Source organism: Crotalus tigris, unplaced genomic scaffold (assembly GCF_016545835.1).
Source record: "Crotalus tigris isolate CLP2741 ecotype Arizona unplaced genomic scaffold, ASM1654583v1 scf7180000017576.4783729, whole genome shotgun sequence".
NCBI classification, from domain to species: Eukaryota; Metazoa; Chordata; class Lepidosauria; order Squamata; family Viperidae; genus Crotalus; species Crotalus tigris.
In genome coordinates, this window is record NW_024096487.1 from 1277563 (window position 1) to 1301931 (window position 24369).

At 38.8% G+C, this 24369-nt stretch overlaps 1 protein-coding gene across 6 annotated transcripts in view; it reads right to left on the reverse strand.

Annotated features, from left to right (window-relative positions):
- Nucleotides 1–2167: 2167 nt before the first annotated feature.
- The window catches only part of LOC120314788 (prothrombin-like), a 53341-nt gene continuing 31139 nt past the window's right edge, over nucleotides 2168–24369 (reverse strand). For all 6 annotated transcript variants that reach the window (XM_039358267.1, XM_039358250.1, XM_039358276.1 and 3 more), the window contains 14 exons: nucleotides 21694–21795; nucleotides 19239–19402; nucleotides 18544–18568; nucleotides 18104–18154; nucleotides 17183–17288; nucleotides 15664–15800; nucleotides 13825–14136; nucleotides 12955–13068; nucleotides 10614–10740; nucleotides 10127–10294; nucleotides 8336–8509; nucleotides 5309–5487; nucleotides 3160–3230; nucleotides 2168–2437 (listed from right to left, as the gene is read on the reverse strand). In XM_039358267.1, the coding sequence (XP_039214201.1) occupies nucleotides 2294–2437; nucleotides 3160–3230; nucleotides 5309–5487; nucleotides 8336–8509; nucleotides 10127–10294; nucleotides 10614–10740; nucleotides 12955–13068; nucleotides 13825–14136; nucleotides 15664–15800; nucleotides 17183–17288; nucleotides 18104–18154; nucleotides 18544–18568; nucleotides 19239–19402; nucleotides 21694–21795 (1874 nt within the window). In that variant the 3' untranslated portion in view covers nucleotides 2168–2293. The remainder of the gene's footprint in view (nucleotides 2438–3159; nucleotides 3231–5308; nucleotides 5488–8335; nucleotides 8510–10126; nucleotides 10295–10613; nucleotides 10741–12954; nucleotides 13069–13824; nucleotides 14137–15663; nucleotides 15801–17182; nucleotides 17289–18103; nucleotides 18155–18543; nucleotides 18569–19238; nucleotides 19403–21693; nucleotides 21796–24369) is intronic.

The following is a 24369-nucleotide window of genomic DNA, read 5'->3' on the forward strand; positions in this document are numbered from 1 at the left end:
TGAGATTGTTGCCGCTATGATTTTATCCGAAGAGAAGGAGTTGCTACTCATTGCTGTTGCAGACTGTTGTTCTATTGCCCCTTATGAATCTGTTCATCTACAGCAGTGGTTCTCAACCCTTTTAATGCCGCGACCCCCAACCGGTCGTAAGTTGAGGACTACTCAACTGGTCGTAAGTCGAGGACTACTCAACTGGTGCAGCACCATTTGCAGAATGGGTCTTTTGGCGGGCTCAGCAGGGCAGAGACAGCCTGGACAATTCCTATTGGCTTTTGAAAGCCAATAGAATTAGACTCTATTCAAGGGAGTAGCACAGCTAAGGAAAAGGGGGAAAAAATGGTGGACTACGTTGTTTGGCGACCCCCGTGAAATGGTCGTTCGACCCCAAATGGGGTCCCGACCCACAGGTTGAGAACCACTGATCTACAGTGTGTCCTATTCAGTGCAAAGTGGGCTATATGCTTGACCTGGTCTTCTTGGCTTCCCTTTTTCCTTTTTGGGTTAAATGAATAATAGAACTAGCAATATAGAAACAAATAAAGAAGCTAATTTTTGCAAAATCATTTATAACTCAACCGTAGCGTATGTGTTCTGATATAAACCTCCTGTCTGGTGGCTGGTTCTCACATGTCATTGATGCCAACATATGAGAACATTGATAGTTCAGCTGGTCCCAATGTCAACATCACAATTCCATCAGACCACTGGGAGAAGTACTACGTGACTGGCTCTGCTTCATTTTATGGGGAACTTACGATAAAATTATTTTTCAGAAGATATCGTGTGATAAAAGAATATGCAAGGCTTTTTATATGTCCTGTTACTGTTAATAATGCTAGTTTGAGTTTCTCAACTGAATTTGGACATATTTTTAATTAGAGAATTTTTGCATGAACTACAGAAATTAGAATGCTTTCAAACTAAATTAAACCAAATGTTTAGTTGGTATTTAGTGTGTTGAAACATACTAAATATTAGTCTGAATGAAAAAGCATTTAATGATAGCTTTAATTTTCTCTCCTGATTTCTTAAGACCTAATTTTTCCATGATGTCTGTGAAACACGTTTTAGTTACCATGCCTCCAAATGCATGGAATTAGAAGATTCTGATAGAAATTCTGCCTCTAAAATACTGTATTTGTCTAAAGTAGTAGCTTTTACTAGTTAACTCAGGGCTTTTTTTTCCAATTGCCATATAGGAGTGTTTCATTTTTAATGTCTGTTGCACTAAACTAACAGAAAAATAGTATGTGTACAACAGCATTAATTGATCAGTATTAATCAGTATAATAGATGCAGGAAAATGGACATGCAAAATTGTCATAAATAGTTCCAAGAAAAATTGACCGTAATGCTCAATGTTTTCCTTAATCATTTGTTGGGTGAAAAATCTAATCCAAATGTCTGTTCGTTAAGAGTATTAAGCTGATGTTTTGTTTTGTTTTTAAATAACTCCCATTGCATCTATGTTTGATTTTTACCTTTTCTTTAAACCATGGAGTGTTTGAAGTATTAGAATGTCTGCTAGAGGTTTAAGGCTATGAAGTTACAAATGAGACTGTAAATTAGCCTCTTCCAATGGATACTCCTTGATTGTTCAGGGGAAAACATTTAACAAAATAAATGCTGTTATTGCCAAACTTTAACAAACAAGCATATCTTCTTGTTTCTGGGCTTGTGGCCATGACCCTTGGACAACACTGGCCCAAAGATGCTTTTTCATCAGCCTGCCCTTTAAGGAGATAGCAACCTCTCTAACAATGGAATCAGTTCTCTGACATTTAGGATGAAAGCTGTTGTTACCTTTCCATCAGAAGGGATCTCTCACACATAAATAGGCTGGTTTTTGTCTAATTGAAGAAAGGATGTGGTTGAATGCAAATCTTTGCCTATTTGTAATCTCTGCCATGTTAAAATTCTGCTATGTGTAATTTCTTTCCTTCAGAACTCTCCCAAAAAAAACCAGGAAAGCCAACTTCCAGCAAGCCTGTACTATTTGTCTCACAGTTTCTTACGTTAAAGGTATACATTTAGGAATGCAGAAATGTTCTGATTCTAAAGCTGTCTTTGGGTAATCGTGCATGGATGTCCTTCCGTTATCTGGATTATTTGGCTGATGCATTCAGTAGAAATTGCCTGCAGTTGACAACCAGGAAAAAAAACGAGCGTTTTATCTAAAAATCTTTATTCAGGGATGACTCCGGTTTATTTCCATTCATAGGCTTTTAGTACTGTACTGTTTGATTATTCTATATCTGTAAACCAAGGTGCAAATGCAGATTTTGATTCCTATTTAACTGCCATGTTTCTCAGTAGTCTTTTGCAACCATTTCTTCAGACGGAACAGATGGGTGTAGAATCCATATTTGCCATCACGATCACAACCTTCTCCCCAGGAGACAATACCTACTTGATACCACCGTTCTTCTGTTGGATGCTGGTAGGAAGGAAAGAAGTGCCACAGTATAAAAAGGGAGGGTCAGCAAATTGCAAGTAGTACACGTAGGTCATTTAAAGAAAGATGAACAATAGCAGCAGCAGGATCATGTAATCTATAAGACTATAAGCAAGAAAAAGGTAGCCCATGGACATTTCTGAGTCTAGTTTTTCACCCTTATTTGAAAAGGGTTGGGATGGGGAAAATATTCAACAACAGAATAAATTACGGGTTATGTCAAGATAGGAACTTCAGCATTTGGGCTGTGTTAATGAGGTTAAGTTAAAACGATCCTAACAACCCTGGCTGGTGATTGCTTTTGGTAAGACTCCTAAACTGAGATTGAGATAGTTGCTTTTAAAAAAATTCTGACATGCTGAGGTTTGTCTGAAACTGACCTGAACTCAAAAGTTAGCACTGTTACAAGTCAAGGGCTAAATCTGCGGTGTACATCAACTTGTATCACACTCGCGTACGCCACACTCGGTGGTAATTGGGGAAATTCCTGCTTTCCTGCTCTTAATGATATGCTTAATTAACTGTAATGCTCTTAAAGTGAAGAAGATGCAGGCCTTTTAAGAATATTGCTGGAAAGAAGAAATGAATGGTGGCATTAGCGAGGGAAAAGGGCACACTGGTCCTTGCTACAGACTGATGAACAGCGGGCCTGTGACGTCAGCAGTTTGCCCATTTATGTTTTGAAGTCACTCAGAGAAACTTACCTTCATGACAAAAGGGCCCCCACTGTCACCCTCACAAGCGTCTCCTCTCTTGCTTTCTTCAGGACTATAACCTAAAAAAAGAAAGAACAATTGGTAAAGAAGCTGCACTGTCTTTCCTACATTTTTCTGTTTTTTTTTCCCATCAGCTTTTAATGTAGTTCCTGAGCTAATCAGTTTGAAACTTACGAAACTGTGACCTGCTTCCTTTGCTGTAATGTCTTACTTAAATTTATAAACCTAGGTTTACTCAGTTTAATTGGAGTTATTTTCAGCTGGATTCACTCCACACCAAAGGATAATTACTGGTTGTTTTCTTGGTACACAAAAACTCCATGACTTTGTGAGGTGTTTAGCATGTTTGCTATCATAAGATGTGCAGGCAATCATGGTTTAAATGATCAATCTATATAGAATGATTTCAAACAATTTCACAAGATGCTATATTTAATATCAGATCTTTTATTTATTTTATTTTATTCCTAGGCAAAGTTCTCTACATTTTACCTAAAAACATTTGGCTAAAACTCTGGAAATGGTTTCTTTCAATTCGCCATAATCTCTTGAGGGCTTTATAAAATGACGGGTTAATGAATCAAACAAGTCATAAAAAGCTCTTCCATAAGTGAGATGGATGGTCTCTAAATATGATAAAATAAAATGTAAATAATATGGTAGAAAATTGATGTTTTGTTTCAGGTCAGAATTCAGTGTTTCTCAACCTTGACAATTTTAAGGCATGTGGAATTCTGGGAGTTGAAGTCCACATGCCTTAAAATTGTCAAGGTTGAGAAACACTGGGTCAGATGCTCTCTCTCTCTATATTTTCTATTATAAACCTCAACTCATTATGATATAACTTGTTTAAGCCAGGAGTGAGTTGTTACAGAAGTTGCATTTCTGGCTGTTTGCATTAAATAAATAAATTACACCACTAAAAACATAGCACTTTTCAGAGAGAGCTCAGGTATAAATCTACTAATTAAATTTGCTTGTCACTCATTTGGTCATTACTGCTCTACAACCTGGTCCTATCTAATGACTTGGAATTTTAAGCGGCAGAGCTGTTGACTGGAGAATTACTAGAGTTAATGTCCATTACATCTGCAGTAGACTACATTTGAACACAAGGTAAAAGGAGAGTGCATAATCATTGGCTTTTCACATTTGTTTCATAGTTGCCTATTTTTCACATTTCACTAAACAAGCATTTAATCATAGTTTGAATAGCAATTAGCTTGATTCACAGAATGTTCTAAGTCATTATAGTTTACAAATTAAAAAAAGCCGATGTTGCTTTACCTAAACATGGCTTAAAGTAATGGATGAACCTGGCCAATGTATGGCAAAAGGTGATGTGGCATAGTGCCCAAAGTGTGCACTGTGGAGACCAGAGTCAAACCCACCCTCAGCCATGGAAATGCACTGTTAATGAGTTTTGGCTGGTCAATGTTGTTCAGCCCAACCTAGCTGATCGTTACAGAAGTAAAATAGAGATTTTTCCATGTAAGCTGCCTGAGCTCTTGGAGGAAACGAGGGATAGAAATCTAAGAAAACACAACCTTCTAAATTAGAAACAGTTTTTTCACCCTCATTTAAGTTTTGTTTAGGATATATCCAAGGCAACTTAAATTAGGGTATGGGTCTACACTGATGTGTGCCATTTCTAGAGGTAAAGGAGAAAGATGTGAGAGGTTCTATGTTGTACAGTGTTGTAATTTGGGAATCATAATGGTAAGTCAGTGTTTCCCAAACTTGACAATTTTAAGGCATGTGGACTTCAACTCCCAGAAGTCCACGTGCCTTAAAATTGTCAAGTTTGGGAAACACTGTGGTAAGTGAATTAGAAGGGTTCTTTTGCCTAGCCACACTGGTGTCCATTATTCATGTATTTATATTTGGAGAAAGACACTCAGTTACTCCTTTTGCTCACTAGAGAGCAAAAAAATGGAGGCAGGAGTAGTAACAGGTTGAGACTTGATAGTCTTCACACTTGTACGATGAAAATAACTTTCCTTCATCCTATTGGCCGGCTGATGTTCCTTGCATGGTGGGCCATGAAAGCTGTTCTTTGAATTGATCAGTACCCAACAGCAAACACAAAGAATCATGCCTACTTCTGCCTCAGCATCAAGTACCTAGGAAAACTCACCTGCACAGAACATGTTGTCTGTGACTTTAATATTAGTGGATGCCTTACAGACTTCCCGTCTCACAATAGGGAGGTTCACCTCTTGCAGCACGCTAGGCAATTGTCGTGATCCTGCACCCCAGGTGTCAAACAGATTACCCCAACCAGTAACACGGCCTTTATATCCTGTTAGCAATAGGCTACGGAACAAAAGTGAAGTGGATTAAAAGATTCTGGAGAACTTAGAATGAGATAGATTAATATAAGTCATAGAGATATGGTGTATCATTAAAACAGCTCATTTATATTTGCCCAATCTGGGCAGTATAAGATGACCTTCCTCTTGCTCCCCCCCCCACACCATCTGAATTGTTTGGCAGAGATCAAATTATGACAAGAAGGATGACACAACAAGTCAACCATCTCATTAAGAACTGGGTGAAGAGATTGCCTGTAGAAATCACAAGAAGAAAAGGGAGGATTCAGTAAAAATAAACAAATTTTAGAGCACACTTAAGTATTTTGCTCATTGCAAACACTGCTCAAAGCTTGAACGCTCCCAGGCAAACTCTCTTTCTATTGCTTTGAAAATAGAAAAAAAAATGGCTTTTCTTAAAATGTGAAAATGGAGAGTTTTTTTAAAAATTCTTACATTACACTTCCATCTGCTGTCCTACAGCCTAACTCCTTCATCAATATTTGTGACACTATGAATTCCTTCCTCTCTATATTTCTTGGTTCTTTTCTACAGAAGAAGTGAGAACTCTCCAGTTTCTTTGGCAGTCCCAGGGAGTTTTTCTCTTGCAAGGTTTCTGCAACTGAAGACTTTCAGTTAAGATATTTGAACTCCTTCATTGTGATGCTTGGATCTTCAGCTACAAGAGAGCTGGATGGTGGGAACCCTAACAGAGCTCAGTTATCAAGTCAAAAAAATCAAAATGGTGTCCATGGCAATTGTACCATTTGGTCTGCCATCATGCTTTTTTATCTTGACCTGCAGATGCCCATGGCAGAATTCAAATTCATACTGTGCCAATGGATAGAGAAGATGGAATCTAGATATCGAGAGAATGCTTCAATCCACAAAGTTGTGCAGAGTTAATTTCCCAATATGTATGACATGCTGTAAACATCCTGTAGAAAATGTCTCTTGGATTTCCTCCATTCAACATAATGAGCTAACACAAATCAGAAGTCAGATAAAATGAAAACACAAATCAGATAATTAGAAGCCTTGTCACTTTGTTTGCCAGTAGCCTAACACGTCTAACAATGCAGGCAGGACCAATCATCTTTTGTCATCATGCCTAGCTGTATTCCAAGGAGGACAGAAATCATGCTGAAGATTTTGCATTTGACAGTGATGATCTTTTGCATACAAAGGCCAGTGAGGAGCTCAAACAGATACAAAAGCTCTACATTGCTTCTTATGAATGCTACCGCTTATTGCCATTCCTTTTTCCTTGAACGTGATCTTGGTGCCAAAGGGCTAAAACTTCCTACCAAATTCTATCCTTCTGCCCCACAGAGGACTGAAGGTTCCTGGATGTTTTCTTAGAACTTGGTCCCAACAATTTTAACACAGCTAATCTACGGATGCCTCTTGCATCACCTTTGGCTTTATTTTTTCCAAACTAGTGGATGTGAATACTGATTTTCTCATTTTTTGTTACTCAAAAGAAGCAACTCAACAGACGGCTAAGAGTATCCTTGGTATTCTCTAAGCTTGGTTGTTTTCTTGCAGATAGCACTGAAGACGTAACCTAGCTGAGTAATAAACATCTTCAAGAAAATAATCAAGCTCAGAATACCAAGAACTCCACAGTTCATCTATAAATACTCTCTTCTAGTGAGACAATTAGAGGCTAGAAATTAGTAGTAGTAGTTATGGAGCTGAATTTCTTATCATTTACTTCAATATCACATAGTGCTAACCCCTCCCCCATTGTTGCCACTCTTCGAAGACAAAGAGATAATTGAACTAGGTTTCTCAAATCTCACCATCAAAGATATTTACTTTTACCTTTGTACCATCCCAAAGTGGGATGGGAGCATTCATCTTGTGGACTGTGAGGTTTGAATTTACTGAATGCACCAGAGGGTCACTTTGACCCCTGCTGAATTCCTGCTTCAAACTGTAAATGGGCTAAGCTTTCCCTGAATTTAACCGATTCTTGCATAGCTATTCAGCCCCATCGTTAGTGCTTCCTTTAATGCATATGATAATGAAGTCTTGACAATTGTATATCCTCTCACTTTTAAACACCTCCACACAGTGGCTCTTTATGGTGTATCCATATTTAGTTCAGCTTTTGTTGCATGTTTCCAGCCTTTGCATTATCATGCCAGAATCACAATTTGGTCATTCAGGGTCTTGCCGTTTATGAGCACCACTGTCAGTTTCTCCAAAGATTAAATGTTCCTTCCCAGAGACTGAAGAACACTGCAATCCTTCCTGCTTGTGAGACTGTGAAAAGCCTAGGAGGAGAGACTCTGTACAAAGTCTCAAGTGCTGGACAGTGGCTTTGTTTGGTAGCAAGACACCAGGTGAAAAACGTGCAGACGTTCCAGTATCGATCATTGAGATAAGGAGTAAGAAGGCATATACATTACAAAAGGAAAGTGAGCGAAAGTGACTTGAGAAAATTAAATAAGTTAAGACTTGATTTCTTATATTTCTATCCTATTGTGTAAATACATAGAAAAACACGCTGACTTTTTTTAAATAATGCATGTGAATCATAGAATCACAGGGCTAGAAGGGACTTTGGAGGTCTTCTGGTCCAACATATTTACTTGTATCTAATATTAAATCGTACAACTATACCTTATTAGTATAAAATCCATCATTTGTTTAATTATTGGCTATGTATCCATTCTCGCCCTCCCCCTTTTGCATTGTGGGATTATGTCATTCATATTTGGCAAAAAAAAAAAATAGTTGAATTATGCTGGCACCAGGTTTCTTTTCCTAATATTGAATTGATCTTGATTTACTTTAACACCTTTTCCAGTTTTTAAAGAAACTACAAAGTTTTGTCTCCTTACCTCTGAATAACCTGCTTGGTAGGCAGACATATTGGGTGTACATAATCACTGAAAGGTACAGGCTTAGCCAGACGTAATAGCGCAATGTCCCGATCCAGATTTTCCATCCAGTTATATTTGGGGTGGATGATGATTTTATCCAGGAAGAGAATTTTCTCCTTGCCCTGCTCATATCTGAATATCCAGAGATGGGGAAAAAAATGGAATTTTGAAATGCTAATGTCAGGACATTTTTAACCTTTCTATACTCTTTATAGTATGAACATCAAAGCGCCTTTAACTGACTTCCCTTCGTCTTCCCCTTGTGTTAGTTCTTTATTATGATTACTATTAACATTACTGAATGTTTATCCAGACAGAGCACTGTGAGCTTAACAAGTAGGATAAAGTTATAGTTTATTATCATTAAACATTAAACGATGGAACCAGAGATTCAACTGGTCTCAACAGCTTAACAAAATTGTCAAGCAATTTTTTAATTCACCAACACGTGGGTTGGAAACTGAAGACAGTCAAGGGATATTGTATGTGTCCATCACAGTTAATTATTAACTGGTAGTTTCTTAATATAGGACCATTCTCAGTCATTCTCAATAACATATTGTAAGAAGAATGATTGTAAGAAAGGCTCATTTCTTTCATCCTGGCAGCACAAGGTTATGTAGTCTACAACTGTAGGGGTTGCCATCAAAGGAGATTGCAGTTTTGAGCAAGATGGGGCTCTGCAATATCACAGAAACAGATATCTGTGCAAGCTGGTTTATGAGGTGGCTGAAGGGATTCGTCTCCTCTTTAAAGCATTAATGTTTGTCTTTACCTACTCTCAGCTCATATATTTTAAGCTTAAATATTTTAAGTCCACAAGACCTGGGTCACGTCTATCTAGAGAAAACTAAACTGAAATAAACCCTGCATCCTGCAACTTCTAATTGCCTGCAGATGTGAACTAAATGGAACTATAAATAAGAGGAGCAGGGTTTAAGAGTCCCAGAATCGCTGGGAGTTGGGTGGCATATAAATTTAATCTATTATTATAGTTGGTCACCTGGTCAACTAGATGTTTAGAGTGGATTTGGCATTTTTATCTACCAGTTGAGTCCTTCCCAAGGACCTGGGTAGCCATAGACAGATGTTGTTGTTTGACTGTGTTAGTATTGTTGCAGGATGTAAGCTGTTTCAAATAAAGCTTTTTGAAATTGACTGATGGTGATTTTATCAATGCTGATGTTGTTCAAATGGTGTTCCAGGTATTCTGGGACTGCACCCAAAAATACCTATTACAACTATCACAATTTTTACTCCTTTTTGCAGGTCTTTGTATTTTGTGATGATATTATTAAGGTGGGTGGATTGAGGCATTTCATCCTTGCTAACAAGCCTGCTGCTCTGTCCTTGTGATTTCCATTTCTGCCCCCCCCCCCTTTCAATAGATCAGCACCTCCCAGCAGAAGAGGGGGATGATAGAAGGCTGTTATGTGGTAGAATGTAGTCTGCATTCCCAGGAGAGAGGGAGGAGGAGCAAAATACAGTGAAATTTGGATAGTTGTGTGGGAGAGAGAGAGAGAGAGAGAGTTAAGGTAGGGCCTCCCCAGTAATTCTCACAATATACAATATAGTTCAATGGTGCAAGTAGTTTGCTTTAGTTTGGCAAGATTTCTGCCTACGGGTAAAAACAATAGAGGAAATGGTTTAGAAGAATCTCAGTGTGACTTTCTTGATTTTTGGAGCCTGACAGTTATGACCTACACTCAGTATACAATTTGACTGGCTCATAACCTTTTAAGCTCTTACCGTATCCTGTTATGTTTGCCAAGCCGTACAAGGAGGTCATCAGTTGTGTAATTTTTATCCCAGGGTGGATAGAAAATGCAATGCGCAGCAGTGAGGACCCAGCGATTGCTGATGAGACTAGCACCACATACCAGCTCCTGTGGTTTCTTCTTGAATAGCATGACTTGCCTAAGTACAATAAAATTTGAAATGCAGAGTATGGGGAGGCAACTTTTTCAGGATTGAAACACTCTACAGATAGAGAATGGGTAGACTGCAATTGTCAGATGTGACTTGCAGGTTATCTTCTTTGTATTGATAGGTAGTTCCTCTTACTGGTTCACAAAGCGGAAAGAGGCAGAAACTACCAAGGTCATACTTCTTTTAGAAAGTGCAGCAGCAACTCATACATCAACTGATACAGTCAGTGTCAGTAATCAGGCACGCACACAGGAAGGAAAATAAGCAAACTCTCCCCATTCCATCTCATTCCCACAACCAGACTTACCAAGGAGCGCTGCCCACTTCAGCATCTACCCCCTTCACAATTCGGCCTTGCAAATAGGACTCCAGTAGCTCATTCTCAGTGGGGTCAGAGATTTTCTTTTTCTCAAACAGGGGACGGATGCCACAATCTGGAAATATAGCCCCATCCACACATGATTGACTAGTTCACAAGTGATCCTGTCTTTCATAAGCCAAATTTCTACTAGGAAGAGATGACAGTGAGTAGCTAGCTTCTGGCATCAGAACTGTTCCTGACGGGAAGTGTGTGGGCAAAATTTTTTAGCCTCTCTTCATTGGAATAACTACCGGAAGATGAATTGGGAATTGAGTTGGTTCCTAGCTATTCCCTGTATGACTGATATTAATTTAAGGCACCTGTCTAACATTGCCATTACCTCCTTTTTCCTCATTTTGTGAACAAAAGGTCTGATCAGTAAAATAGAGTCTTTGGAAAAAATCCACAAAATGTTGTTAAGGTTCTGTCAAAATGTCTATATTGTATATTTAAATGTAATATTCTTTGGAAATAGGACGGTGTTTTCTATCCTCTTGATCTTGGTTAAAAGCTTCTAAATTGCCCCTTCTAAATTTGCCCCTCTGAATTTCTCCAAGGTCAATTTCTTTTCCCCAAGGGCCCTTTGCATCCGGGTGGAATCCAGACGACTGAATGGAGCTGAGTTTTTAATGGCCGGATGCCCTTCCTGACGCCTACACAGAGTTCACAGCAGACAATTACTCATTGCACCCAAAGAGAAAAATATCTGCCACTACGTTAGGATCAAACTCATAGCCTCCAGATTGTGAGGCGAGAGCTCCATCTCTAGGCCACTGCATCGCCCACAAGGGCAATCTATACATCCTTCTAAATTTGGCTTAAGAGTATTTGGCTAACTGTTCTTGAAAGAGATCTCTGCAAGACTCAGCTTTCTTTTTATTTGCATTTCATAGCCATGGCCTGTGAAGTTTCAGTTTTTGGAGCCAAAGCTGAATTAAGCCTCTCCACTTTCTTCCAGCAGAAGTCTTACTATTAGTTAAATTAGCTATTACCTCTCTACTCTCTATCTTCCCTATCATGAAGCCTGCACTTAAGAACGAAATTCCTTGTGAGAGCCATGTGACATGAAGCGATGGTGTTCTTGGGGAACGAGGCATAAGACGTTGCTGTCCTCCCAAGCCTTTGGCTAAGGTGGCTGGAGACTCACCTCTGGATATTGTTCTGTGTTGTCTGCTGAATTTGCCATCTAGTTCTCTTCCTCCCCCCCACACACACCCTCTTTCTAGTTCTTTTGTTGTATGCTTTTCTTTTTATCATATTATTTTTATTCTGTTTATTGTACTGAGAGTCATTCAGAGTCTCTCTAGAGTCAGACAGTGCCAAATTAAATCAATTCTTGGCAAGTCACCCTCCCAGCATAGGTGCATACTTACACACAAGGGGGGTGGGATTCCTGCCAGTTCAACAAGTTCTCTCTGTGCAACTTACCAACATGGATGTTGCCTTTATTATACCCAAAAAGGTGCAAAATTCCCGCCTTAGTGCACATTGGTTCTCTCTTCTACCAACCTTAGCCACTATCAGGAGTGACAACAAAGTGTTTGAGTAACCTGCGGTGTCTTGTGTAGTGTGTCAGTGGATCATTTTAGATGACAGCACTTGCCAAGGCAGGATTCTCCTCCTCCAATGTGGGCTACTTTCTATCTGCTGCGCTTAATTGATCCCACAATTAGCTATTATGACAGCACCATTCATTAGCCTCCTTAATAACTCAGAGTCCACACAGTTATGTTGAAAAAAGAAATGTGCTGGTGCAGCCTGAACGAAGCATGCAAAATGGCCTGTTTGGATATACCCAAAAGGTGGAGGCGGAGATATGGAGAGAGACTTCAGTACTGACTTCCTATCATTCTTACTTTTCACAGCAAATAAACTTATTTCCCTTATTTCTACCTGCCCACCTCCTATTGGACAATGGGCAGGTACCAATGATAAAACGTTTGAGGAAAAAAGAAAATGCACATAAAGAAGTCATCTGGTTACAACTACAGGCTAGCTTTTTGTTTTATATATGTTTTCTTTTGTATCAAATATTTTAACATTTTTAGTTGCCCATAGTCATTTGGGATTGGGGCAGAATTGCAAATATTGTAACCCAGTCTAGCTGAATAATTATTTATAATTATCTCTAAATGAATTTAGACCTTGGTATGCCATTCAAATGTGTAGCCTCTAGACTGAAAAATATTACGTACCTCTGTGCTGACCCCATATTAAATGAGGAGCTATATTATCTTTTTTCTCTAATTTCACAAATGTTCTTTCTTTAATTGATTCCTTTCCTCACCTGCTTCGCCTGCACCAAATGTCTTAGGATCAAAGAAAGTTTCATGTTGCTGGATAGTAGTTCGTCCTCCTATTTCTTCCTCAGCAACATCATCGGCATAACTTAGATTGTTTTCTGAAATGGAAGAGGGACCGGAAAATACAAAAAAGTAATTTATTTAACAACATTGTGAGTTCTCTATCAGTGGACTAGACACTAGAGCAGTGATGGCGACCTTTTAGAGACCGAGTGCCCAAACTGCAACCCAAAACCCACTTATGCATTGTCGGGTGCCGGGTGGGTGTGGCCCATTGGCTGGGTGTGGCCCATTGGGTGGGCGTGGCTGCAGTGGTAACAGCAGACTGGGTGGGACTAAAAAGTTTGATCAATCCCAACTTTTCAAGATCTTTTTTTTTCCTGCGAGAAGTTGAAATTGACTGATTGATTAAACCTTTTTTTTTTGTACATGGAGGCGGAGGCCTAAAGCGAAAAGGTTTTATAAAACCCAGCTGAAGGCCTAGGACTGAGGCAATGCCGCACGTGCCCAGAGAGAGGGCTTTGAGTGCCGTCTCTGGCACCCGTGCCTTAGGTTTGCCACCACTGCACTAGAGCATTACTGAGGATATATCAGGAAGCCCATGGAGTCTTAGAAGGAAAAAAAAGTAGTCTGTTGCTATGGTAGTTGCTGGGGTCCAATAGGTTCCTGGATTTGGTGGGGACTCATCTGAAGACTTTTTGTCATCAGCAATGCATGTTATACTCAAAGAATTACAATTGGAAAACAATAATTCCACTGTAGAACCTTAAGAAGTGATCTCTATTAAATATTAGCACGCCTTCCCAAATATTCCATTCCTTCAGTGACCACAGAAATAAAAGTCTGCTCCTCACCACAGTAGTTCAAGTTGCAATAATTGTAGGTCATGTTTGGGTGGTCTACGTAGCACCAGACCCCTTCCTCATCATGATCAGGGTTGCGGCAATAGTTCTCCACCAGGGGCACTCCTTCCAGGAAGTTTTTTCTAGAGCTCAACTGTCTTACTTTTTCTGAAGCCCATGGTAAGCACTGGTCTCCAGACACTGTGACAGAAAGAGTCCCTGTATAAAGCAATCCTTCCTCAGATACACATTCCTCCCGCTGTCGTGTTTGATCTGGCAAAGGAGGAAGTGCTGGAGAGATGGGAACTGTTGTCCGGTTCTCACCTAAAAGGAAGAGCAAGATTACCATGAGCATTGATGAAATAGCAATTCAGAGCTGATAAAAAAAGCAGTCAGAGCATCTGTTTTCCCTGACATAGACATGCCAAATCTGAAAGTGGGTGGTTTGGCTTCATACTACACGTGTCATTCAATTGTTACTTTACATTAAGTATTTATCTTAGCCTGAATTCTGAGGACAGTCTGAAAGAACTTGGGGTGTTCGGTTTGATGAACTTTGGAGAGACATGATAGCTGTGTTCAGGTCCACGGAGAGAACTTAAAGGGAAGGAGGCCATGATTTACTATCCATTTTCATTATATTCATTAAACAGATGTCATTGGAATATAAGGGAAAAAATCTATACAACAGTGAAGATTGTGCACTGTCGATTCTCCATCTCTTGAAGTTTTTAAAAGGCTGACCACATCTCATGGTCGTTTTTCTGCATGTTATACAGGACTAGATTAGATGATCCTTTGGTCATTTTCAACTCTAGATTCTAGGATTGCCCAGGATGCCGGTCAAAAGTTGGTTTTGAATCTCAATTATAAATTTAAAAATGGCCAACCTGTGATTGTATGATTGTGTGTCTAATTTCATGAAGATTTTTGCCTATTTCCAAAAGACGTGTGCAAGCAATTAATGCAGACTTCTAGTAAGAGTAATTTATCCTAACTGCTATGCAAGAAAGGAAAGGGTGGAGTAGGTTGAAAAAAAAAATCAGAAAGAGAAAATTGAAAGTGTCAAGGAAAAACTAAAATTAAATGATGGGGCTTTCAAGATCTGTTTATAAATAGGGAGAGATTTCTTTTGCCTTATTTCTTAAAGAAAGTGGTAAGTTGAAATAGAAAATGGATTTATTTGACTAAATATTTATGTTACCATTTCTGTAGTTCTTAATGGACTTTTGCTGATTAGGACTGAACAATGATCTTTTATAATTGATTATTGATAAAAGTATGATACGTGGAAAAAAGAGATTTTTTAATTGAGATAGTAGAGAAGGTGTTAAGTTACTGAAATTGTTTTATGTTTATCTGGAGGTAGGAGGGCGTCATCTTTTACCTATCTTTTTTTCTTATTTTTTATTTTCTGTTTTCTGTCTCTTTGCACTTCTCTTTCTTTACTTTTCTATTTTTCTTAGTTGTATTAGTTTTTTATCTTTGCATCTGTAAACTTGAATAAAATTATTTTTTAAAAAAAGGGGGGGGGGAAGCAAAGGCCAGAAGCTCATCCACCTTTGATTCCAGCCACATCCACTTTTTGCTTAGTTTCAGACACTGTTGACATTTGTGCCCCCTACAATTGACTCCTAAGGCAACATATACCCCAACAAAAAAAGTCACACTTGTTTAATCCCCATATTACATAAATTAATACCTGAGCAGAATGTACCTCTGATCTCATGTAGGCTGTCCTTCCCTCACCATATGGAAACTGAATTTAGAGGATATATTGTGCACAAACTCATATAAATTAAGGCAGAGACCTAATCAAACTTTACCTTTTGTACCAGCACTGAGACTCACCACACACAGGAATAGCACACTCTTCTACTCGTACTGCTGGATTACGGGTGTAGCACCAGGGTCCTTGAGAGTGGTTGTTGGGGTTCCTACAGTAGTTTTCAGTGAGGATGGCTTCTGGATGAGTTGTATCATTGAACCTGAAAACACCCACATTATACAGTAAAAAGGACCTTCCCCAACATTGAAATGTACAGGAAGGGAGGTATAAACCAGCCAGTGTTTGCAAATCACAAACACATATCAGAGCAAGATTACTGCATATATCTTTTCCTATGCTCTACTTCAGTCATGGCAAAACATTTGGTCTCAGCATGTCAATAAATGCCTAACCAGACTCTGCTGGTGTGTCAACCCACCCACTTTGAGCAAAAGAGAAACAATTCTCTTATTTTCCTGCCCCCCCCCCCATCTAGGCTATCCCAAACAGTGGCACTCAGTAGCAGCACTGAGGCTGGGCCTCAAGTAGAGGACCAGGCCTTGACTTCAGCCCTAGTGCCATTGTTGCCACTCAAAAAAGCCATCTCATGCTGTTCACCAAGGCAAAATTGCTCCACCAGAGCCCGGCACTCCCCAGGATCTGCCACATGTCACTTACATGCAGGTGATGTTCTCTTTCTGTTGACAGGCTCCTATGGCCTAGCGAAGACTGCTCCAGGTCACACAGCCTTCTTTCTTGAAGTGGCTTCAGAGAATGCTCTTCTGTGGCCTCTGAAAGCCATGCAAAAGTACGCCCTGGTTTTGCGCATTTTTTGAAGGCTCCAGAGACCACACAAGAACACAACCCTCCAGCACAGCTTCCAAATCATTCTTGCGTAGCCTCCAAAAATCATGCAAGAATCAAGTGTGTTTTTGAGAATAGATATTATTGGGTGTTAGTGAATCCTGGCTTGTCACTTGTACGTCATTTGTGACACACGTGCCATAGATTCTCCATCACTGACCTAACAGACCTTCTCTTAATTGTGATCCAGTTGGTGATTTAAAACCAGTTTCTGCCTCAGACAGATAAATGAGCAACTAGTCTTGTAAGGGACCCTGACATCTACCTCCAACACCCCACAATTAGCAGGGGCTGAGAAGGAGTTGAGCACAATTATCAGCTTTTGCCAGCAAACAGCCCCTTAGAGTTAGACAACAGAGGTAAACTTTCTCAGCTGCTGTATGTGCTGAAGAGAGCTGTAGACCACACATGTCAGCTTGCATCTCTATCTTTGCTGAAAGGTGTTCCACTGTCAATGTGGAAGATATAACTTCACAGTCCACTAATTTTTTGCATTTAGAATGATTTTTCAGGGAAGGAAGGCTGCTTGTTCTGTTTTAGTCAAACAACAAATATATTTTTCTTCCAGTTGGCTTTCAGTATATTTAAACTGGGTAACTATAGTCTTGTTTTATTAATTTTTGAATGGCTCTGAAAACTGTTATTCACCTGAGGTTTTGTCATTGTAAGCTGACTTAGGATCTGCCTTTAGGAATTAAAAGACAATACAGAACACTTTCTAAAGATAAATAAGCTTACTGAGGTTTGTGAGGAAATTTGCTGGACCAGAACTGACATTCAGTTCCTGATTTGGTGACAGAAATCTTTCCCTTGTAATTCTGTCCTGTTCCTACGGCACAGGAACCTATCAAGAATTCAAAGCATAGAATGAATGAAACAGAAATCGCAGTGTGGAGAAACAAGTTGAAGATTTCATGGTATAGGCTTGGATTTGGGGTGACAGAACATACAGGATTGATTGCATTTGTCTATATTTGTGATGGCTTTTGAGAAGAGGCCAATGAATGTTGTAAATGGGTCCACCAAATTAATTTTTAAACGTCAGAAGCTATATGAAAATTCAGTATAGTATTTCTAATAGACCACTAATATAAATAACTATCTAGTGATGTTGTCATTGATTGAATCACAGATCTTTATAAAAAGATAGGTACAATTAATATTTAAAATAATTTAAAGAGACTTAAGAATTAAAAGTACAGTGAAATCAAAGACATATTCACAATATTAAGAGATTTTATACCCAAATCTATTTTTTTAAACTCATCACAAAATACATACAGTATTCCAATCCCATATCTGCTTCATAATGTAAAGAAACAAGAGACAGTACTGGATTATTTTTTCCTCTTGTTTCAATGCCTTGGGACAACATGAAGGCTTAAAGCCATGCTAGAACTAGTAGCTTAAATATTCCATAAATATATAAAATATTTGTTGTAAATTATCATATAACATATTTGAAATTATCAATATCTTTAAGCATGAATATGTGCAACTAAATTCCTTCTCATGTGTACACAGCCATGTATATATATTTCTCCTTTCTCCTACTGCTCAAAAAGTTACTTTGTCATCAGTTCAGAATTTGCCTCCACTCTCTTCAAAGAAAGGAACCTCCCTGTGCTCACTATCATGGATCCTCCACAATGTTTTTACCTTTCAAACACTCATCCAGAGTTGCTCTCTTTTTCAGTAGGGGTTTACAAGCTAGCAAAAGAAGAAAAATATTTAGTCCAAAGAGACCAGCAGCTCATTTGTAAAAGGTGGAAAATAATCAAATCTAATTATAATTGGAATTTATTATCATGCCTAAAAGTATAAATGCCTTTTCTTCAGCTTCTCCACAAATTGCTCCCCCATAATCAAGCCATAGAATTACTTCCCTCAATCTCTCATTCTCCTGGTATTTATGACTTTAATTCCCGTCTAGCATAGTCACGGAAGCTGTCAGTTTTAATACATACTAGAATGTATGTAGTATACATATATTTGATACAGACCATTGACTTAAGAATAATCAAGAACTTGGACTGGACATTCAACAATATATTATGTGCAAAATTCTGGTTATCTGAAATGACTCACACAAAACATACCTGAATACTTTGCCCAGAATATATCCTGCAAAACAAAAGTTTTGACTTAGAAGACTGACCAGTGCTAAACTGATTTAGTATTGTAAACTGAGATGCTTACTGAAATTTTGAAGCAAGAAGGAGACATGATTCAGCCAAAAAAGGAAGGAAACTGAGCAAAACATCTTGCTGTCAATAATGCAGTCTATTGCTGTAATATAACATCATGATCAAGAAAAGCCATTGCTCCTCTCTGTAGTACATTGGGCCAATCACGCCTAGAACTTTGCATCGACTTCTGGCCACTGCATTTTAGACAAACTAGAATATGGTGAGCAGAGGAAAGGGCAACCAAGATGTTAAGGATCTAGAAGCAAAAACTTGTGAGGAACCACTGGGAGCACTAGGTTTAAATTAAAAGGAATTGCAAGAAAGTAGATTTTGACTGAATATCAGGAAATCATTCCTAATGGTAAGAGCTATTCCACAATGAAACAGACTGGCTCAAATAATGAGAGACTATCACTCACCAGAGGATCTCTGAGATCCCTTCCAACCCTTACATAATGAATAGCAAATATTTCAGAGATAACTCTAGTAATTTTTAAAAAACTCTTGCTCTACTGTATGTAGTAGAGAAAACACTTTGAACTGCACATAGACTCTAAATACGTGGCTAACTAGTTGTAGGAACTAGTATATCAAATAATACATACTGTTTGGATGCTGGACTCAAGGGCTTCATAGGCCTCCTCATAGACACAGACTTCCTCTAGACACTCCCGTTCTAGATTACCTTTACGTAACTCTTCCATGAACCCCCTGTTAGCTCGCTTTGTGCGCCTCAGCAATGAAACAGCTTCCTTTTGCTCAAGAAAAACTAGTAAAAACAAAACATCCAGTCAGTGGACCAAAAAGACAAAGATTGATTCTTTTTATATCTGTCTCTTGCACACTTGCTAGAATTTCCAGAAGTTAAAGTTGAGCAACATCTAAAGGGCCACTGGTTCATCAGCTCCGATTTTTCAAACTATAAAAATGGAAATGTCTGAAAAGCAGTTTTCTTCTGGAAGTAGGACTCTCATTAGTTAATGTATATCATCAGCCTTCTCATTCTGATGCTTTCCAAATGTACTGGAACTATAATTTCCAGAATTTCGGTAGGGCATACTTTTGGGAATTGTAGGAAGTGTAGCAGTAAAATATCTGGAGGCCAGTGGTTGAACTACAGTCTATGATCTGAACAGCAAGAAGCACAGTGCACCGTCCAGAATGCTAATTCAGGTAAAATTCCAAATGTTTCAGTCAGGTGAGCTAGATCACACCTACTGGAAGAGAGCAGTCTAAAAAAATATAATGCCTTGGAAATAGTGCCGGATTTAGACTTGATGAGGCCCTAAGCTATATAAAGCTTGAAAGTAAAGGTAAAGATAAAGGAATCCTTATGGATTTTACTCCGCTAGTTGTTGCCGACCAGATAAAGCTTGGCGGGCCCCCTTGTTAAAAATTTACACTAGAAAGTCTCACAAAGGTGTGTCCTAAAAGAGGATCATGGGTCATCTCCCCAAAATTGAAAAACATAAATGCCTTTTAATTATTCAATAGCAAACACTGATTTTGCATCTAGCTTTTTTTTCTTTTGCTATGCTTTTCTATTCCCTTTCTTTTTTTTGAACTTTGTTAGTTGTTTTTTTCTATCAGTTTTCTTTGTCATTGACTAGTAACAAAAGATTTAGTGAACATTTTGCAAAGAGGAAGATTTTGCTCAGTCTGGAAGTATTCAAGATTGCTTTCTAAAAGAAATCTCATGGTTGCATTATTATTTTTAATAACCACAATAAGATATGATTGTGTAAATTAAATCTTAGTGAACTTATGATAGCAGAAACACAATTTCCTCATAATATAAAGTTAAGGGTTATATATGTGTTTCCTTTTCTTTTTCTCATTTTCTTTCTTCCTATCTGTAGGGAAAAAAACTTGTTTACTCGCCCTCAAATCATGACTGCCACTGTGATGGCAAAGTTGGATGTCTATTTATCTAACCTTTGTAGTTTTCTCCTAATGCAACATGCTGGGACATTTTTTTTTTCTCTTTTCTACATTCAGATATCAGAACCTTCAAATCAAGCTCTGGAGAATGTTAAGACAAAAATGGCCATCTAGTAATAAAAAAGGAGGAAATGGGACAGTGTAGATAGAAATACCAGAGATACAATGAGGAGGAATTTAAGAATTAACAAATGTATTACAGCTGAAGCTTGGCAGGCTAATGTCTGTGCTCTTGTCACCTAAGAGGAGTCAGAAAAGACTTGGACATGATTATCCTCCCTTATATCCATGGCCCTTTTCCAGGTTAGCTTTTATTATGCAAAGAGCCACCTTACTACAAAGATTTATACCACTGATCCAGGATTTCTTCTTCTTTCGTGTTTTCCCACTACCTCTCCTAACTTTTTAGGAAACAACAACAACAAAAAAACATTAAGAAAAGAAAGATGGAATATCTGCCTAGAAACACCAATACACAAACTCTTCAAAGGTCAGAGACCGTTTGAATCTTTGGTAAAGTATAAAGAAGAGCTTTTCTATTAAGATAAGAAAGAACTGCAACCAGAAAGAACTGATTAAGGGGGCTCCTTTCCCATCAATATCACAAAACACACACAGAAAACTGCAAACAGCTTCATCTGATGTGAGTATTCTTAAAATACACATACCCAACTTAAAAAGTTAAAAAAAAGAACAGCTTGGCTAAAAAAATCTCAAAAATAGTTGCTTTCCTCTCTTTCCTTCATAAATTCCCCCAATATTTTTCTGCTCTTCTCTTGAGAGTCATATGCAGCACTATGGATTTATTTCCACAAGTGCTGTCTCCATTCCCTGCCATAGTCACTGTGCCTGGCAAAGGTGCTGCTTCTTCTTGTATGACAAAGGCCTCCTGGGTGCTTGATCTCCTAGCTTTTCTACCACATACAGGACAATCACAAAACCAACCCTGAGCTTTGTTGTTCTACCCAGGCAACATTGTTATAGAGTTCCTCTGTGAAATCCCATTGATGCCTAAACTGCTCCCTCTCTAAGCACAGACTGCTCTCTTCTAAAAAGGCTGGTTAACCTGGCAAATCTTTTTCAACTTCTCCCTCTTCCTCCCTGCTTTTAATCCCTTACCGCTGTTGCCCAGGGTGAGGTGAAAGAAGGCGGCAAAGAGGAGAGTCCTCAGCATTCTGGTTTTGTTCTGCCCCATCTTGGATGCTGCTAAACGCAGAAGAACTGCAAATAAAGTGGATGAAGAAATGTTGCAGCCTAGCCTGGGTTAATGTTGAACCAGTATGAAGAAACAGGAAGCTAGGTCATAATGTGTCAGGGACGATAATGCCAAGGAACCCCCTCCTGGCTTCTCTCGTCTTCAATGCACTTTTGCTTTCTCTAAACTTATTGACACACACAATCAATAAAACAGAAGGACCCGGGAACACATTAAGGGGACCCAGGACACCAAACAAGGGGTGGGCTAATCTTATACTTCATGAAATTAACATCTGACTCTCCTGGCTTAAAATAAGGGAGTATGAAAAGGCAATGAAAGAAGTCTCTGTACCATACCTTTAGTACAGGGGTTCTCAACCTTGGCAACTTTAAGACTTGTGGACTTCAATTCCCAGAATTCCTCAGCCAGCAAAGCTGGCTGAGGAATTCTGGGAGTTGAAGTCCACAAGTCTTAAAGTTGCCAAGGTTGAGAACCCCTGCTTTAGTACCTACTCTATGAACATAAAAGTCAAAGCCATGTGAAATTTTGATTGATTAGCTAATGAGAGTTCAACCTCACCACCACCACCAAATATGGCACAAATGGAGATTCATCTGATGGATGATGTTGTTACGATATTGTCAGAAACTATGAAGAACAGCTGCAGGATTTTGCTTTGGCTAGTTTAAAGAACAGAAGAAACAGGGTGACATGATAGCAGCATTCCAGTATTTGAGGGGCTGCCACAAAGAAGAAGGGGTCAAACTATTCTCCACAGCATCAGAGGGTAGGATAAGAAACAGTGGATGGAAACTAATCTAAGAGAGAAGCAACCCGGAATTAAGGAGAAACTTCCTAACAGCGAGGACAATTAACCAGTGGAACAACTTGCCTTTAGAAATCGAGGGTGTTCCGTCCCTGGAGGTTTTTAAAAAGAGACTAGAGAGTCACTTGTCTGAAATGGTATAGGTACTCTTGCTCGAGCAGGGAGCTGGACTAGAAGACCTCCAAGGTCCCTTCCAGCTCTATTCTATTCTAATGACAATTTTTTTTTATTAGCACGGAAAACTCAGGCTCAGCTTTGCTATTTCTTGCACTTTGGAGATTGGGACTACTTTAAGAGCTTTCAGCAAAAAGTTGTACTTGAATCCAGATGGGAAAATCCATTTCAGATCCTGACCACTACCACCACTATTTAGCGTCAAGCTCTACCAGCATGGATTCATGCATTGTATAATAAACTAGTTTCATCTCCATTGATAGATGCCCAACCCGATAACAACTCAGCTGCTTGAAAAGCCTCATCATGGATAGATGCCAACCCCAATAACAACTGAGCTGCTTGAAAAGCATCTCTGCAAAGTCCACCAAGAAGACTGGAATTCTAAAGTCACTTCCAGTGTAAATCTCAGAAATATGTACATATGTTCACAGAACACTTGTCAGGAACCTTTCCAGTAGTATTTTTTCTTTGACAGATCTGGTATATATAATTAGCACATGGGTGGAAAAAAGGGGGAGGGGCAACATGATGTATACTAAATTCTCCTTTGCCAAAGAGAATTTGCCTCAGCATGTGAAGAATCTGTAATGCTAACTTGGGAAGACACACAGTTGCTTACCTGCAAAGTTAGCTTTGCCACCTGGACTGAGTTCTCGCTCAATATACTAATCTTTATTCCATTTCCCAAAATAGAGTTCCAACTCTTGCTAAATTTCCATGCCTACCTTGCTAGAACATTTCAGCTGTCATGTTTGCAATAACTACAATACCACTGCAGAATCCTTGGTGCTCTATGAGCTTTGTTGTTTTCATTATCAAACTAGATAACATCGTCAGTGCCAGTATGGAGTTGGATTTTCTCTCATTTTATATACTAGTGGCTTGCCCTGTCAGTGTTGGTGGGAACGGTCTTGGTAGTTCCTTGATTGGATTGTTTTTTATTGTTAGCTTGTTTGAGTTGGTAGTTCCTTGATTGGGGTATTGTTTGCTCCTTGATGGTCTCATGTTAACCTTGGTGTTAATCTCTGCTCACAGGCTGGTGATTGCTGGTGGGGAGGTGTTTTAGTCTTTTTGTTTCCTTTTGGGCTTTTTGATTGTCTCTTTTGAATGGTATGTAGATGTTTATTTCTATGTGCCTGTTGGTCTGGATAATGTTACATAGATGCCTGATTATCTACCATTTGTTATAGCACTGAAACACTGCACTGTGTTGCCATACCATTTTAGGAGAACAATTGTCAAACTCAACAATTGCCATATTATTTCCCGTTTTGCAGAGAAGCTGTTGCTATAAAGGAACAGCTAGTCAGTTACCTGAGGATGTGGCAAACAACTCCAAAACTTCATAGATTTGGTAGAAGGTAAAGGATGGATTTCCATAGTAATTGGATAAGAAAGTTTGAGTTTTTTAGGTATAAGATTTTTGCCTTTGACTGTAGAATATATATTTTATATGGATGTGCATATGTAATAGCAATGATCTCTGTTTACTGAATATGAATTGAATATAGTTTTGGGAAGACTGTAGAATTTATTCATGAATAAACCAGAGCATAGACATTTTTTGCATTAAAATTAAACCAGACTGTCCCAC